Source organism: Scyliorhinus canicula, chromosome 22, assembly GCF_902713615.1.
Source record: "Scyliorhinus canicula chromosome 22, sScyCan1.1, whole genome shotgun sequence".
Taxonomy (NCBI): domain Eukaryota; kingdom Metazoa; phylum Chordata; class Chondrichthyes; order Carcharhiniformes; family Scyliorhinidae; genus Scyliorhinus; species Scyliorhinus canicula.
Genome location: NC_052167.1, coordinates 21173680 through 21189947, shown reverse-complemented (window position 1 = coordinate 21189947; position 16268 = coordinate 21173680). Strand labels below are relative to the sequence as shown.

General features: G+C 46.7%; 1 protein-coding gene across 1 annotated transcript in view; it reads right to left on the bottom strand.

Moving 5' to 3' along the window:
* Positions 1-10572: 10572 nt before the first annotated feature.
* LOC119956079 (annexin A4-like) overlaps positions 10573-16268 on the bottom strand; it is a 31733-nt gene continuing 26037 nt past the window's right edge. The window contains exons 11-13 of the mRNA XM_038782918.1: positions 14783-14841; positions 12740-12862; positions 10573-11824 (exon numbers count right to left, since the gene is read on the bottom strand). Coding sequence (XP_038638846.1) covers positions 11765-11824; positions 12740-12862; positions 14783-14841 — 242 coding nt within the window. The 3' untranslated portion in view covers positions 10573-11764. The remainder of the gene's footprint in view (positions 11825-12739; positions 12863-14782; positions 14842-16268) is intronic.

Here is a 16268-nt window from a genome sequence, read left to right as displayed (position 1 = left end):
CACAGCAAAAAAACGCACCGATCTCCTCAGAAGACAATCATGGGACACAACCGACAGAGTACCCTTTATCGTCCAGTACGTCCCCAGAGCGGAGAAACTACGACATCTTCTTTGCAGCCTTCAACACGTCATCGATGAAGATGAACATCTTGCCATGGTCATCCCCACATCCCCACTACTTGCCTTCAAACAACCGCGCAACCTCAAACAAACCATTGCAGCAAATTACCCAGTCTTCAGAACAGCGACCACAACACCACACAACCCTGCCATGGCAATCTCTGCAAGACATGCCAGATCATTGACATGGGTACCACCATTACACGTGAGAACACCACCCACCAGGTACGTGGTACATACTCGTGCGGCTCGGCCAACGTTGTCTACCTCATATGCTGCAGGAAAGGATGCCCCGAAGCGTGGTACATTGGCGAGACCATGCAGACACTTCGACAATGAATGAACGGACCTCACGTGACAATTGCCAGGCAGGAATGTTCCCTTCCAGTTGGGGAACACTTCAGCAGTCAAGGGCATTCAGCCTCCGATCTCCGGGAAAACGTTCTCCAAGGTAGACATCAGGACACGCGACAACGCAAAATCGCCGAGCAAAAACGTATAGCCAAGTTCCGCACACATGAGTATGGCCTCAACCGGGACCTTGGATTCATGTCGTATTACATTCATCCCCCACCATCTGGCCTGGGCTTGTGAAATCCGGCCAACGGTCCTGGCTTGAGACAATTCACACCTCTTTAACCTGGGGTTTGTAGCCATCTGAGATGGCCACCTGCAAAGGACTGTGGGAATTTTGGCCAACCCAGGACTCAGACAGATACAAAGCTTCTGTGTATTGCAACGCAGGTAGCTAGACCTGATCGAAACCCCCGCTCGTTTGCATTTTAATGGCCATTCCCCAGAACAATAGGACTCCAATCAAGAAACCTGTACATGCACAGACTGATCGGCGCCACTCCCTTTACTCAGAGAGCCCAACTGCCAAGGTCAATGACAGCTAAAACACGCCCAGCCACCTAGGCACCCGTACCTTTATTGGCCGAAATCGAAGGCAGTGATCAGAGCTCTGTCGAACTATTGGGTCCAAGAACGAGGACCGCCCCAAAGAGCGCGAAATCCCAGAGGGATAAAAGGGGAAAGCCATGTGTTGTGCCTCTTTTGGACCCGGTCTGTGCCCACGCCAATTGCAGCATAACGACCAGCCAGACAAGTTCTAGACCAACGACCGCTACCTGACAGATGAGCCCAGCAGAGACAGAGCCACTTCTTCAAACCAGCCACGTGAGATCAAGATAAAGGCCTTATCCAGCTGCACAGTGCCGGTCGCCCTGAAGAATGTTATAGGTTATTGTAGCTGATAGGTGTAGTTTAACCCGTAGTAGATATTGTGTTTGCATGTCGAAGTAATCCTTGTGTGTGGAAATAAACCATCTTTTGAACTGACTAACCGGTTGTGTGGTCATTTGACCGATATAAGGGAAAGACTTGTGGTTCACCGAGATAAATAGAAATACCCACAGTATTGGCGACGCTGTTGGGATATAACATCATATTATAAATAGAGCCACATTCATTAAAAGAGCAACAGGTTACCCCTATCTCTGGATCTGTAAAGACTTAATTACCTGCAAATGCTCACATTCTAAGCATTGTCTTGCATCTTTAACTTGGTCTATATATAGGTTTCTGGAACATACCTCTTCATTCACCTGAGGAAGGAGCAGTGCTCCGAAAGCTAGTGTTTGAAACAAACCTGTTGGACTTTAACCTGGTGTTGTATGACTGCTTACTGTGCTCAAGTTTGAACATTCTCCATGTCTGCATGGGTTTCCTCCGGGTGCTCCGGTTTCCTCCCACAGTCCAAAGAGGTGCAGGTTAGCTGGATTGTCCATGTTAAATTGCCCCTTAGGTGTCTAAAGATGTGCAGGTTAGGTGGGGTTACGGGGATAGGACGAGGGAGTGGGCCGAGGTAGGATGCTCTTTCCGAGGGTCGGGGTTGCAGACTTGATGGGCTGAATGGCCTCCTTCCCTGTAGGAATTTTATGGTTCTGTTCTTTTTTTTAAATTTAGAGTACCCACTTATTTTTTTCCAATTAAGGGGCAATTTAGCGTGGCCAATCTGTCTACTCTGCATATCTTTGGGTTGTGGGGGCAAGGACAACGCAGACACGGGGAGAATGTACAAACTCCACACGGACAGTGACCTGGGGCCAGGATCGAACCTGGGACCTCAGTGCCGTGAGGCAGCAGTGCACCACCATGCCGTCCTCTATGGCTCTATTCCATGTGAATTTGGAATGAAAGTACATTGGCAAATTGAAGGAGCAATTTCCGTTTTAATAACAGAGGTTTGGGAGTAATCGGAAGAGCAGTTTCACCAAGGGGCACATTTGCATCTAACAATAAAACCGAGCAATTGAGAACTGAGCCCAGCAAGATGTTAGGTAGAAAGAGAATGAAAAATCAAATGAATACATTTCTTATTCTTGTGGAAATTCCATTTGATAACCAACCCACAACAAAAGAGCAAATGAGTCATGCAGTTCCCAACTGCTTAAGCACCTTGGCACAATTCGGCATGAACCATCATCGTTATTTATACACCATAAGCAGACATGTATCATGTTCTTACTCACAATGAGAAACATACAATGTGGTTTAACTATATAAAAAATTGAACCCCCTGGGAGGGCGCGCGGTAAGTTCCAGCTCCATGTGACCCAGAGTCGCAACACAATTGAAATTTAAACTTTTAATTGTTAAAAATGAAGCCTTTCGTCGTTGTCTGCCCAATAAATACAGTCACCAGGTTTGTAAATTAACTTTTATTAATAACTATAATTAAATAGGCAACAAGTACAACTGGTTAACTATTATCTAATTTCTAACCCCCCCTCTACATGTACACAAGACATACAAACAGGGGAAAGAGGGGGGGGGGGTAAAAATTAGGATAAGCGTCTCTGTTTCAGGTGGACATCTTCCAGTTGGATTTTTCTTCAGTCCAGGCCTCCAGTTGGATATCTTTGCGTTCAGTCTGTAATGGTTTTCACTGTTGATTCATCGCCGAAAACCCCACCTGGCAGGAGCCAATTGCTGTCTGTTGCCGGGCAGGATACTGCCCTTGGCCAATCCGTTGGCCACCAGCCAACCAATCGAACCAAATCCCTCCAATGTCTTGGGTGCCATAAAGTCTGAGTACTTCGGTTCGATATCTAAATCTTCATAGCAAGGTGTACTATTTTGCAACTTTTGAGTCCACGCTTCCCCTGCTTGACTTACAGTATGCCTCCATTAATGATCCATGGACCTGTCTGCATGGACCTCACCCCCACAACCCAAAGATAATAATAATCGCTTATTGTCACAAGTAGGCTTCAATGAAGTTACTGTGAAAAGCTCCAAAGATGTGCAGGGTAGGTGGATTGGACACGCCAAATTGCCCCTTAATTGGAAAAACACTTAATTGGCCACTTTAAATTTATAAACAAAAGAGAAAAAAAGATCCATGGACCAAAAATGATAACGACGAAGTGAAAGAAACAAGGAGTAAGAGAATCAACAGGAAAGGCTCGAACACTATGCAACGACTTAATTGTCAATAGTTGTTGCATGACTCTTAACAGGTCAGGGTACAGAGCTTAGCGATTATATTACTTGATGTATATTCCAGAGGCCTGAGGAAAGCTCTGGTGACAAGAGTTTAAATCCTATGTCAGCAGCTGGGGCAACTGATTTATTTAACTTTTCAAAAGTCTGGAATAAAAAGCGAGCTACCGGTAATGACCGTGTCGTTAAAAAGTCATCTGGTTCGTTCACGTTCTTTGAGGGAGGAAAGTCGGTCATCCTCTCCCGATCTGGCCGACATGCTTCCAGATCCACAGCGACGTGGCCATCTCAGCAACGGAGCAAGCCACGTGAAGGCGATTACAAGTCTCCAGTGATGTGCCACTGCCATCAATGAATTGAAAAATGAGGAGCGCGCAAATTAGTGGCACTTTGAGCGGGACCTTCCATTTCCTGCGACCAGCTCACCGTCAAAATGTCTCCTTTGTGTTTAAACATAATGGGGGCGATTCTCCTAAATGGAGCCCAAGTGTTCGTGCCGTGGTGAACGCCGTTGCGTTTCACGACGGCGCGAAACGGGCCTGGGGACAACCGATTCCGTCCTCCACAGGGGGCCAGAACGGCGCTGGAGCAGTTCACGCCGCTCCAGCCTCCCTTCCCGGCGCCGCGCCAACCTGCGCATGCACGTGGAACTTCTTTAGCGTGCCGGCCCAGACTCAACATGCCGTCGGTGTTCAAGGGCCGGCCGTGCCGGAAAGTAGGCCCCGGAGGGGGGGGAGGAAGAGACCGGCACGCCGATCGGTGGGCCCCAATCGCGGGCCAGACCCCTTCGGAGGCCCCTCCCCGGTGAAGGATCGCTTTTCCCTTCCCCACAGGCCACCCCCCACCGACCGTTCGCACAGAGTTCCTGCCGGCAGCGACCAGGGGTGAATGGCGGCGGCGGGACTCTGTCGTATCCGCTCGGCCCATACGGGCCGGAGAATCAGCAACCCCGCCGATTTCAGCGGCCCGCGCCGTGTCAAACACGGCAGCGCAAATGGCGCCGATTCTCCGCACCTCGGAAAATCACGCGCCGGCGTCGGGGCGTCAATTCTCCGGCAAGGTACTCTATGATCAACGAGCACTGGCACATACAAATTCCTGAAGGATTAATTAATTCCCCACCTTAAGCAAAATAAAAGATGGATCAAAAAAATCCACTACTTGAGATAAAAAGTTACCATTGGTTGGATTCTTCAGCCGCGCCCACTGCAGGATCGCCACGGACGGGAAGCGAGACCGTGTAAAGGTCCATTGACCTCGGGTGGAAGTTTTTAGATGGAAATCCCGCCCCCTGTTTACCAATAAACTCACCCATTCCATGCCGCAATAGTTAAAACAACTCTCACCTACACAAGTCTTCAGATATGCCTTTTGCTGAACTTTCACAGCTTAAATCCTTGAACTGACCTTTCATGAGACTCAATGATATTTGTGCTGTTACAAGACACTGCTGGAGTATTTTGTACAATTCTGGGTGACACACGATAGGAAGGATGTGATCGCATTGGAGAGAGTACAGAAGATATTCACAAGAATGGTTGCAGGGATGGGAATTCAGTTGTGAGGATAGATTGGGAAGCATAGCGGTTAGTACTTCTGCTTCACAGCTCCAGGGTCTCAAGTTTGATTCCCAGCCTGGTCACTGTCTGTGCGGAGTCGGCATGTTCTCCCAGTGTCTGCGTGGGTTTCCTCCGGGTGCTCCCGTTTCCTCCCACAAGTCACAAAAGATGTGCTGTTAGGTCATTTGGACATTCCGAATTCGCCCTCCGTGTACGCCAACAGGCGCCGGAATGTGGCGACTAGGGGCTTTTCACACAAACTTCATTGCAATGTTAGTGTAAGCCTGCTTGTGCAGTAAAGATTATTATTATTGGAGAGGTCGGGACTGTTCTCCTTGGAGAGAAGGCGGAGAGGAGATTTGAGAGAGATGTTCAAAACCATGAAGGGGCTGGACAGAGTAGACAGGGAGAAACTGTTCCCGCTTGTAAAGTGATCGAGAACGAGAGGGCACAGATTTAAAGTGATTTGCGAAAGAAGCAAATGTGATGAGAAAAAAAAAAGTTTTCACACAACAAGGGGCTTGGGTCTGGAATGCACGGCCTGGAGGTGTGGTGGAGGCAGGTTCAAGTGAGACATTGAAGAAGACATTTGATAATTATTTGAATAGAAACAACGTACAGGGGTTGGTGGAAAGGCAGGGGGATAGCACAATGCCACGATGGGCCCAACAGCCTCCTTCTGTACCGTAACAATTCTATGATTGTAACATTGAATCTTTAAAATGAACCTGCAATAAACTATTACTCTCCGAATCACTGCCTTGACAGACATTATAATTTATATTTCCTGAAAGACCTTGGCAGCTTCGAAAGTGGCCAGAAAGATTTCTTTGTTGCTTACTTGAGGCAGCACGGTAGCATTGTGGATAGCGCAATTGTTTCACAGCTCCAGGGTCCCAGGTCCGATTCCGGCTTGGGTCACTGTCTGTGGGGAAGTCTGCACATCCTCCCCATGTCTGCGTGGGTTTCCTCCGGGTGCTCCGGTTTCCTCCCACAGTCTAAAGATGTGCAGGTTAGGTGGATTGGCCATGATAAATTGCCCTTGGTGACCAAAATTGCCCTAAGTGTTGGGTGGGGTTACTGGGTTATGGGGTTTGGGTGGAGGTGTTGACCTTGGGTGGAGGTGCTCTTTCCAAGAGCCGGTGCAGACTCGATGGGCCGAATGGCCTCCTTCTGCACTGTAAATTCTATGAAATACCCAGAATCTGAGGACCTTTCTTCATTCCTTCATGGCATGGGAACATCTCTGGCAATTGTTGCCCAATTCCCCTCGAGAAAGTTGTCGCAAGTTGCCTTCTTAATCGCTGTAGTCCGAGGTGTAGGTACACCCTCAGTGCTGTTATCATAGAATCGCTACAGTGCAGAAGGAGGCCATTCGGCCATTGAGTCGGCACCAACCCTTTGAAGGAATACCTTACCCAAGGCCAATCCCCCACCCTAACCCCCAGAACCAATCTAACCTTTGGACACCAAGGGCAATTTAGCATGGCCAATCAACCTAACCTGCACATCTTTGGACTGCGGGAGGAAACCAGAGTACGCGGAGGAAACCCACGCAGACACCGGGAGAACGTGCAAACTCCACAGAGTTACACGAGACCAGAATTGAACCCAGGTCCGTGGCACTGTCGAGGTAGCAGTGCTAACCACCATGCCACCCACTGGAGGGAGTTCCAAGAATTTGATCCAGCGGTACTGAAGGAACAACGATATCCGCTGCAATCAATGTGTAGCTTGGGAGGTGGAGGTTGATGTTTGGAAGATGCCATTGAAGGATGCTTGATGGGTTGCTGCAGTGCATCCTAGAGTTGGCCCACACCCAAATGCAGGAGTGAAATCCCAGGAGGAAAGAAGGATAACCATTTGGGCAGCACAGTAGCATTGCAGATAGCACAATGGCTTCACAGCTCCAGGGTCCCAGGTTCGATTCCAGCTTGGGTCACTGTCTGTGCGGAGTCTGCACATCCTCCCCATGTGCGCGTGGGTTTCCTCCGGTTTCCTCCCACAGTCCAAATATATGCAGGTTTGGTGGATTGGCCATGATAAATTGCCCTTAGTGTCCAAAATTTCGCTTAGTGTTGGGTAGGGTTACTGGGAAAGGGTGGAGGTGTTGACCTTGGTTAGGGTGCTCTTTCCAAGAGCCGGTGCAGACTTGATGGGCCGAATGGCCTCCTTCTGCACTGTAAATTCTATGATTTGTACCAGGGACTGGGAGCCCAGTTTCCTCTGACTCATCAGCCCCAAACTATTCGTCAATCGGTGAGCATTCCCTCTCCATCCAACAGTGAATTTCTAAAGTCCGACCTTGCCGTATCAGGACCAGATTCTGAAGTTAGGTCCTCAGTGCAAATGAAAATGGCTGAACAAAAAAAAAAAATGAAGTTAAGCTTAGAACATAGAACAGTACAGCACAGAACAGGCCCTTCGGCCCTCAATGTTGTGCCGAGCCATGATCACCCTACTCAAACCCACGTATCCACCCTATACCCGTAACCCAACAACCCCACCCTTAACCTTACTTTTATTAGGACACTACGGGCAATTTAGCATAGCCAATCCACCTAACCCGCACATCTTTGGACTGTGGGAGGAAACCGGAGCACCCGGAGGAAACCCACGCACACAGGGGGAGGACGTGCAGACTCCACACAGACAGTGACCCAGCCGGGAATCGAACCTGGGACCCTGGAGCTGTGAAGCATTTATGCTAACCACCATGCTACCCTGCTGCCCCAAAGCTTGAAACGCAATCATAGAAAAGAGATGACCCGTTTAACAGAATGCTAGGAAACGGCTTTAAACAAGGTACATCAATCTTGCAAAAAGTCGCTGGAATATTGTTATTCTCAGACCCAGAACTACTTGGACTTCCAAAAGCCCCATTGGACATCTTCAAAATTACTAAATTAAACTCAAAAGTGTATAATCTTGACTCCGGCTTTACTGCAGATCTAAGCAACTGGTATAGAGCAATATCGAATTGCATGCTACTCGCTGTCCATTCACAATAAGCTTTTTAAATTGCTAGGTGACAGAAATATCCACATTTAAGCCCACACCCTGCAGTGGCATTAGTCACCAATACCAGTTGACTGCGACTGACTTAAATGATTTAACAAGCAAGGAGGCTACCCACTCACTTCACAGCTCACGACCCAGAGCTAATAAAACTGGAATTTAATTGGGAGAAACTGTGTTAAATTCAAGAAGTTCAGAAGCTGAATAGTATTATTCTTCCCTCAGACCTGTATATTCTAGCCATTGAAGTTCAATGATCAGAATATCAAAGCCCAGCTTTTAAGGCTCAGAGCGTAGCCATCCATCCAGCCAGTGTATATATAGAGTTCCATCTACTGCCTCCCATGGGCCAAACCTGGGCTCCCCTACACAACTCAGCTTTTATTTTACACACGAATTACCCTTGATCTTGCTGCTTCAACCTCAACCCTACATCCCTGCCTACTCCCAGTAACCTTCACCCACCCCTCCCCTCATTTTTGTTAAATCAAAATAATCTAGCTCTGCCTTAAAAATATTTTACTTCCACTGCCTGCGAGGAAGCGAGCAAATTCAGAACACAAATTCACCTCACCTCCCATTTTAAAATGGGAGATTCTTTAAAGGACAGGCAACAAGGGGAAACATCCCCCTCTACATTCAACCGGTCAATGCCCATAAAAGGGTCATCAAGTTGCCTCTGGCAGCTACAAAGCTAACCTTCACCAACCTTTCCTTTCAAGATAACCTGCCCATCCCAGTTTAGTATTTTTCTCATTTGAGGAAAGATGTAATGTGGAGATGCCGGCGTTGGACTGGGGTGAGCACAGTAAGAAGTCTTACAACACCAGGTTAAAGTCCAACAGGTTTGTTTCAAACACGAGCTCGGAGCACTGCTCCTGCCTCGGGTGAATGAGATCAATACTGTACAACCTGCCCATCCCCGTTTACATCTTTCCTCAAATGAGATCAATACTGTACATCAGGTCTCGCCATTGCCCCGTCTAACTGAAGGGTAACCTCCCAAATCTAAGAGAAAATCATGGGCTGCTGGAATCAGAAATGGATCAGAATGATCACTATTAATCTGCCTACTTTTTGTAATGAAATCCGGTTGCAAATTCTTACCGAATTACTTTGGATTTGTTCACCAACTTTCCCAGTTTCAGATTTCCCACTTGGGAAGAGGAGTGTATTAGGTACCCTTGGGTTAAATCTTAGGTTTACACCAGCCCCCAAGAGAATATTGTCTTTATTGATGGCACGGTAGTACACAATGGTCAACACTGTTGCTTCCCAGTTTGGGTCACTGTTCCGTTTCTATGTGGGTTTCCTCTGGGTGCTCTGGTTTCCTCCCACAAGTTCCGAAAGATGTGCTCGTTAAGTGAATTGGACATTCGGAATTCTCCCTCTGTGTACCCAAACAGGGGCTGGAGAGTGGTGACAAAGGGATTTTCACAGTAACCTCAGCGTTAATACAAGTCTACTTGCGACAACAATAAATTATTAATACAGATTCTTTGGAGGGGGTTCTCACACATACACACAATGTGCACTAGAAAAATGCATGTGCAATATGGACCCCAATATACAGTGGGCTAGATTACATACGGTGTAGTTTTGGCAATCTCAGAAAGAGGACTAGTCTATGAAATATTGAGAAAGGACGTACTGGCACTGGAGGGTGTGCAGAGGAGATTCACGAGGTTAATCCTGGAGCTAAGGGCTTGGATTACAAGGAGGGGTTGAGTAGACTGGGACTGTACTCGTTGGAATTTAGAAGGATGCGGGGGGATCTTATCGAAACATTTAAAATTATGAAGGGAATAGATATGATAGATGCAGGCTGGTTGTTTCCACTGGCAGGTGAAAGCAGAACTAGGGGACATAGCCTCAAAATAAGGGGAAGTAGATTTAGGACTGAGTTTAGGAGGAACTTCTTCACCCAAAGGGTTGTGAATCTATGGAATTCCTTGCCCAGTGAAGCAGTTGAGGCTCCTTCATTACATGTTTTTAAGGTAAAGATAGATAGTTTTTTGAAGAATAAAGGGATTAAGGATTATGGTGTTCAGGCCGGAAAGTGGAGCCGAGTCCACAAAAGATCAGCCATGATCTCATTGAATGGCGGAGCAGGCTCGAGGGGCCAGATGGCCTACTCCTGCTTTTAGTTCTTATGTTCTTATGTTGTTGTTAGTTACATCCCCCCTCCACCAAAATAAACTCAAAATGGTAGTGTTCAGAGACTACCCCACAGTTCCTGGACTGTCTTGACCCCTGCTGCATTGCACGCAGTTTCCCCCAGTGGAGCATATGGACAAGGAAACAAAAGTACTTGGCAGAGGAAGAAAGTTGAACAGTAAAAATCACACAATGGGAGGAGAACACGAGCAATAATTCCAGGTGAATATTTTATTTTTTCCCTCTTGGGAGCACCATTAAAGGGACGAGTTAGTACATACTTGGACCTAATGAAACAAAATCATATGGATACAAGACAGCAACAACTGGTTTAGACAAGCTTCTACCAAAGTGGACAGCGAGTGATCCTCAAGCACTTGGTGCATTAATATCCACAGACTGCATCTCCCATCGATCAACTTCACAACCACGAGTGCCAATTTGTCCATCACAGCATTCTGCACTTGACTGTCTCAACTTTGCTCAGAGGGCTCCGTTCACATTGAAATAGTGGACACTGTACAATAAATATTTCAAATTGGATGTTATTTATATTACTGGTTCTCTCTCAAAATGCACAATGGAAGGAATTAAAATCAGTTTGTTGGGCAGGAAACCCATGGGACCAGTTACTTCACAGAATTCCAAGGAGTAAGTTTGACAAAGTGAAACCTCACTTGCAAGTTGGAGAAAGCAGTGGACATCGGAGGTTCTTGGACATTGCCAATTTAAAAAAAAAAAAAAATGTTGCTTCATGTACTGTTTGGGAGAAAAAAGGACAAATCTATACTGGAAACAGCCCCAAAACTGACTCCAGAGAAGTACTCAGATGTTAAATCAAGGCTAGTTGAAGCCCAGAGCTGGGGTTAAAGGAGGTTAAATAAAGCTTTGCACGTGATCGCAAATAAGATGGGAGAATCCAACAGAAAGCTCATTTATATTTTAGGAGTGATGTAGGCTATAGGATTATAGATGGTGAATGTGCAAATGCTTAATTATGGATAGTAGGTTACATCACGGCTAAAGCCAGATAAATCCTCGAGACATTGGAGGCACGACACCACAAGATGATTTCTTTACATTTTTCATTGCAAAGTATGTCTATCTTTCTTCATTCATGAAGAGGAGGCTTCTGTTATCCCAGGCAATCAATTACACAACTTTAAAAAAAAGTGATAACGTAATGTGAATGGAGACATTACCCAACGAACAGTTGTTACATTTAAAAACCATAAACACTTGTATCCTCATTATATTGGAATTCCCCCATTTATCATCAAGATTGTAGTTACATAATTAAAGAAAGATTGTCAGCTAGATCATTTTAAAGCCGTGTAGGAAGACATTAGTACAGAAAAATGATATTCAAAATTTTGCTTCCTGCGGTCCAGAGAAAAAACAAATCAATCGTCCCCAGCACAAAGCTTCACGAGTGTGTCTTTAAAATCCCCACCGGTATCTCCCTGTAAATAAACAATGAACATATTGTCGGTGACTTTGTGTATATGCATACATTTCTCCCCCCCTCCAGTGTTCTTCTCGCATAGAATCCTGCCAGGGGGTTTGAAACCCTAACTGGGAATCAATTTCATAATAATAATAAAAGTTAGTGTCACAAGTAGGCTTACATTAACATTGCAATGAAGATACTGTGAAAAGCCCCTAGTCGCCACACTCCAGCGCCTGTTCAGGTACACAGAGGGAGAATTCACAACGTCCAATTCACCCAACAAGCAAGTCTTTCGGGGCTTGTGGGAGGAAACCCACACAGACGTGGGGAGAACGTGCAGACTCCGCACAGGCAGTGACGCAGCCGGGAATTGAACCTGGCGCCGTGAAGCAACAGCGCTAGCATGCCGCCCCTTCATAGCAAGCACACAAATGTCCAATTGTTTCCTCAATCAAATCCTACACCTTCCCTCTCCCATTTTACAAGCTTTTTTTTTTAAATAATTTTACAAAATATAAACATCTCAACTCTATTAACAAAACAACCGCAGTAACACCCCAAGAACAATACCCACCCACCTTCAAAAGCAACTACAAAAAAAAACACCCAAACAACAAAAGGGAAAGAGATAACACCCGCCACATCCCACAAACCCATGCACACAGTTCTCCCTCCCACCGAACCAAACACACACCCCCCCAGGTTGCTGCTGCCGGCCTATTTTCCTACCGTTCTGCCAGGAAGTCCAGGAAAGGCTGCCACCGCCCAAAAAACCCCTGTACCGATTCCCTCAGGGGAAAATTTCACCTTCTCCAATTTGATGAACCCCGCCATATCATTGATCAAGGCCCATTTTACAAACTTTAAAAAACACGACACAAACAAGCCTTCAGTTGAAGCAGAGAGTCGAGGAAAATCTATTACATACCACAATTGAAGAATGAAGACTCTCTTCATACTTTTCTTTATAAGCAGCTTTGATCTGTACCATGTCAACTTCAGCTCGAGACACCATCACTCTCAACAGAGTGTGATCATCTGTCCCAGCACCCTGAATAAAAAGAAATCACAACATAAGGAGTGGGGCAGGATTATAAGCCAAGACTCTGTCTTGGGCAAGAATTTATTACCCAAAAGACTGTTATTTGTAAAATTTAAGGATACAGATCTCTGCACTCGGTACTTGCTTCTCACCAGGTCGGAGTTGCTTAACTATCCGATAGGCCTACCACCAGTTTGTGAAACTAAATTGCTTTCTACACCTGCTTCCCCCAATCACACCCCCAGACCACAGCGCCAAGAACCATTCCCCGGCGGTTACTACACCCACCAGATAGTCAGCAGGCCAGGAAAGATTCAAGTAGCAAGGCCCAGGCAGCAAGACTGGCTGCCTGCTGGTCCACAAGATCTCTACAGTGCAGGGGACCATTTGGTCCATCAAGTCTGCACTATCCCTCTGAAAAAGCACCCTGCCTCCCCATCACCACACCCAACCTGCACATCTGGGGGGGGGGGGGGGAACTGAAGCACCTGGAACAAACCCATGCAAGCACACATCACGCAGCTTTCACCTCAGGCTGGAATCAAAACCAGGTGCCGAGGTAGCCATGCTAACCGTTGAGCCACCACGCAACGCTCGCACTCCCAGGTATCCTGCCCACTTGGGGCCCATTCCTGCCCCACCAACCCCCTCCCCTCAGATGCGTGCTTCGAAATGCTAGATCAAATCACAAAATAAAAAGGGAGAAAGGAAGAAATATTTGGATCCGATCTTGGTTTCATACAATCTACAGTCCAAAAGGAGGCCATCCAGCCCATCCGAGTCTGCACCGGCCCTTGGAAAGAGCACCTACTTGTCCACACCTCCACCCTATAACCCAGTAATCCCACCTAACCTTTTTGGACACTAAGGGGCAATTTTAGCATGGCCAATCCACCCAACCTGCACATCTTTGGACTTGTGGGAGGAAACCCACACGGATGCAGGGAGAACGTGCAAACTCCAGTGACCCAAAGCCAGGAAATTGAACCTGGGACCCGGAAGCGGTGACGCAATGGTGCTAACCACTGTGCTACTGTGTCACCCACCTGCACAATGCTCATAATTAGCAATTATACTGCACGTTCCAATGTGGCAAATGTCCCAAGGTGCCTCAGAACTGACAATACACATTCACAAGATATCAGGACAGGCAGGCCAAAGCTTAAATCAACAAACGTGTATATGTAGGATAGGAGAAGAACAGATAAATGGATAGCCACCAATGGAGGATGTGTTGGGTATGCTGGGTCTGTGAGGACTGCGTTTACCAGAGCATTGAGAGAGACAGGCTACCAACACCTGTAGAAGCACAACTCTATTTTATTTAACTAGGAGCTATTAAACATACTTGCACTGTGGGTTGACACTATGTTAGGTTGACTGGAGACCTGAGGCTAACCTGACCAGACTATACTTAGCACATGGTAGATGTTAGTGTTGCTGATCACGGGCTCTGGCTGTCTCAGAGGCTGCATCCCGAATGAGCGGGAAAACTAGCGCCCTCTGGCTTTATAGTGGCCGTGTCCTGTCTAGTGATTGGCTGCTGTGTTCTGTGTGGTGATTGGTCATTCAGTGTCTGTCTGTGCACCATCATATACTTGTGTATATTATGACAGGAGTGTAGAAAATATGGGATAGACAAATGGAAATTGAAGGGGTGAAGAGATCATCACAAAATATGGATTTGAAAAGGATGATGAGAATTTAAAAAGCTCAGGTGCTGCCAGACCAGGAACCGATGAAGGACTGACACATGTACGATATGTGTCCAGAGATCATGTCAAAATTCAGATGGTTTGGCACGATCATCCGTCAGACTCCATTTCTAGGGAGGTGGTGTACCCAGAGGAGTAATCGTGGCTAAAATTGTTAATAAATAAAAGTATAACAATTTATAGTGGAGACACCAATTGTTGGAATGAAACTTACCTTCATTGCGTTGTAAAGCTTCTCTGCAAAATAGGCTGGTGTATTCTTCACACATTTGACTGAGGAAAGAATTAGGATGAAATAATGCTTCATTACTATTTCAATTTGACAAACATGATATACACACACTGAACAGAATTCAGCCCATGCGAATTTGCTTACGCTGTCTCCAATGTTACCCAAGCACGTTTGGGATAAAATGTACTATTTCTGCAAAATTAGATCCAAATAATTAACACTGGCTCCTTTAATAGTCATCTCAATGAAGGCACACGCCATCAGCAGCAATTTTAACTCCCAATGATGCCGAGCCATCATACATATTAAAGAGAAAGATCAAAAGTATGTGCAGCTTTCCACACCTGCATAATTTAGATTTTAACTAAACAAAAATAGATTAACTAAATAATTTAGTACATTTCTTTAGCAAACAGAAGATTTAAACGGTAGATTTAGACACTTGGGGCACAATTTAATAGCCACGCTGTGCCCAAGAAGCAGCACTCTGCGTGCAGAACAGCTGTTGGAAGTTCCCCGTTCTCTGGATCCAACGCGACGTTGCAATACAAATACTGTCCATTTGTGAGCGGGATCACTTTTTTGGCCAATCTGCATTTTAGGGCGAGACAGCTAGTCATGTGCCATTCCCAGAGACACCAGGATCTACCCCAGGGACCATACGGGAGCGTGGAGGCAGGGGGGTCTCCCAAGAGATCAGAGAGGCCCCCAGATTCGTGCCCCGAGCAGTGTGGCACTTTTACACAGCCCTGCTTCATGGGCAGCACAGCTGCCTCACATTTCCATGGACCTGGGTTCAATTCCGGCCTTGGGCGACTGTCTGTGTGGAGTTTGCACAGTGTCTGCGTGGGTTTCCTCCCACAGTCCAAAGATGGTTTAGGTGGATTGACCATGCTAAATTGCCCTCGTGTCCAAAGATTAGGTGGGGTCACTGGGATAGGGTGGAGGAGCGAGTTTAGTTAGGGAGGGGAGGGGTCTTTAAAAAGGGCCAGTGTAGATGCGATGGCCCAAATGGTGTCCCAATTTCTCGCTGCACTGTACAAAATGGGTCTGTGCGAACTTGGCCACACGTTCCCCGTTGAGGCCCCCGAGCAAGTCGTGTTTTATAGCCTCGCGTTTTTCAGTACAGAGCCAGGAAACCCATGGCTAAACTCGCTCTCCATAGGACTCTACTGCCCTTGGGATCTCATCCTGCTGGCAGGATCTACTGGCATTGCCATAAGTGACCCCAATGCACCAGGTTCCAAAAGTAGGATGGGCTAACCCCCCACCCCAAAAAAACCCCAGCTGGCAGCAACGGTGAGCAGCCTCAGCAAAACAGGGGTAGGGGCTGCAAAATCCCACCCTTAAAGAAGTCGATTCAGAGATAAAGAGAGGCAGAGTACAAGGGAAGATATTGAGGGAAGTTGGAATGGGGGAAGAAAAAGAGTTCCAAGATGGTTTGAAATGCACAGTTTTATTTTGGGGG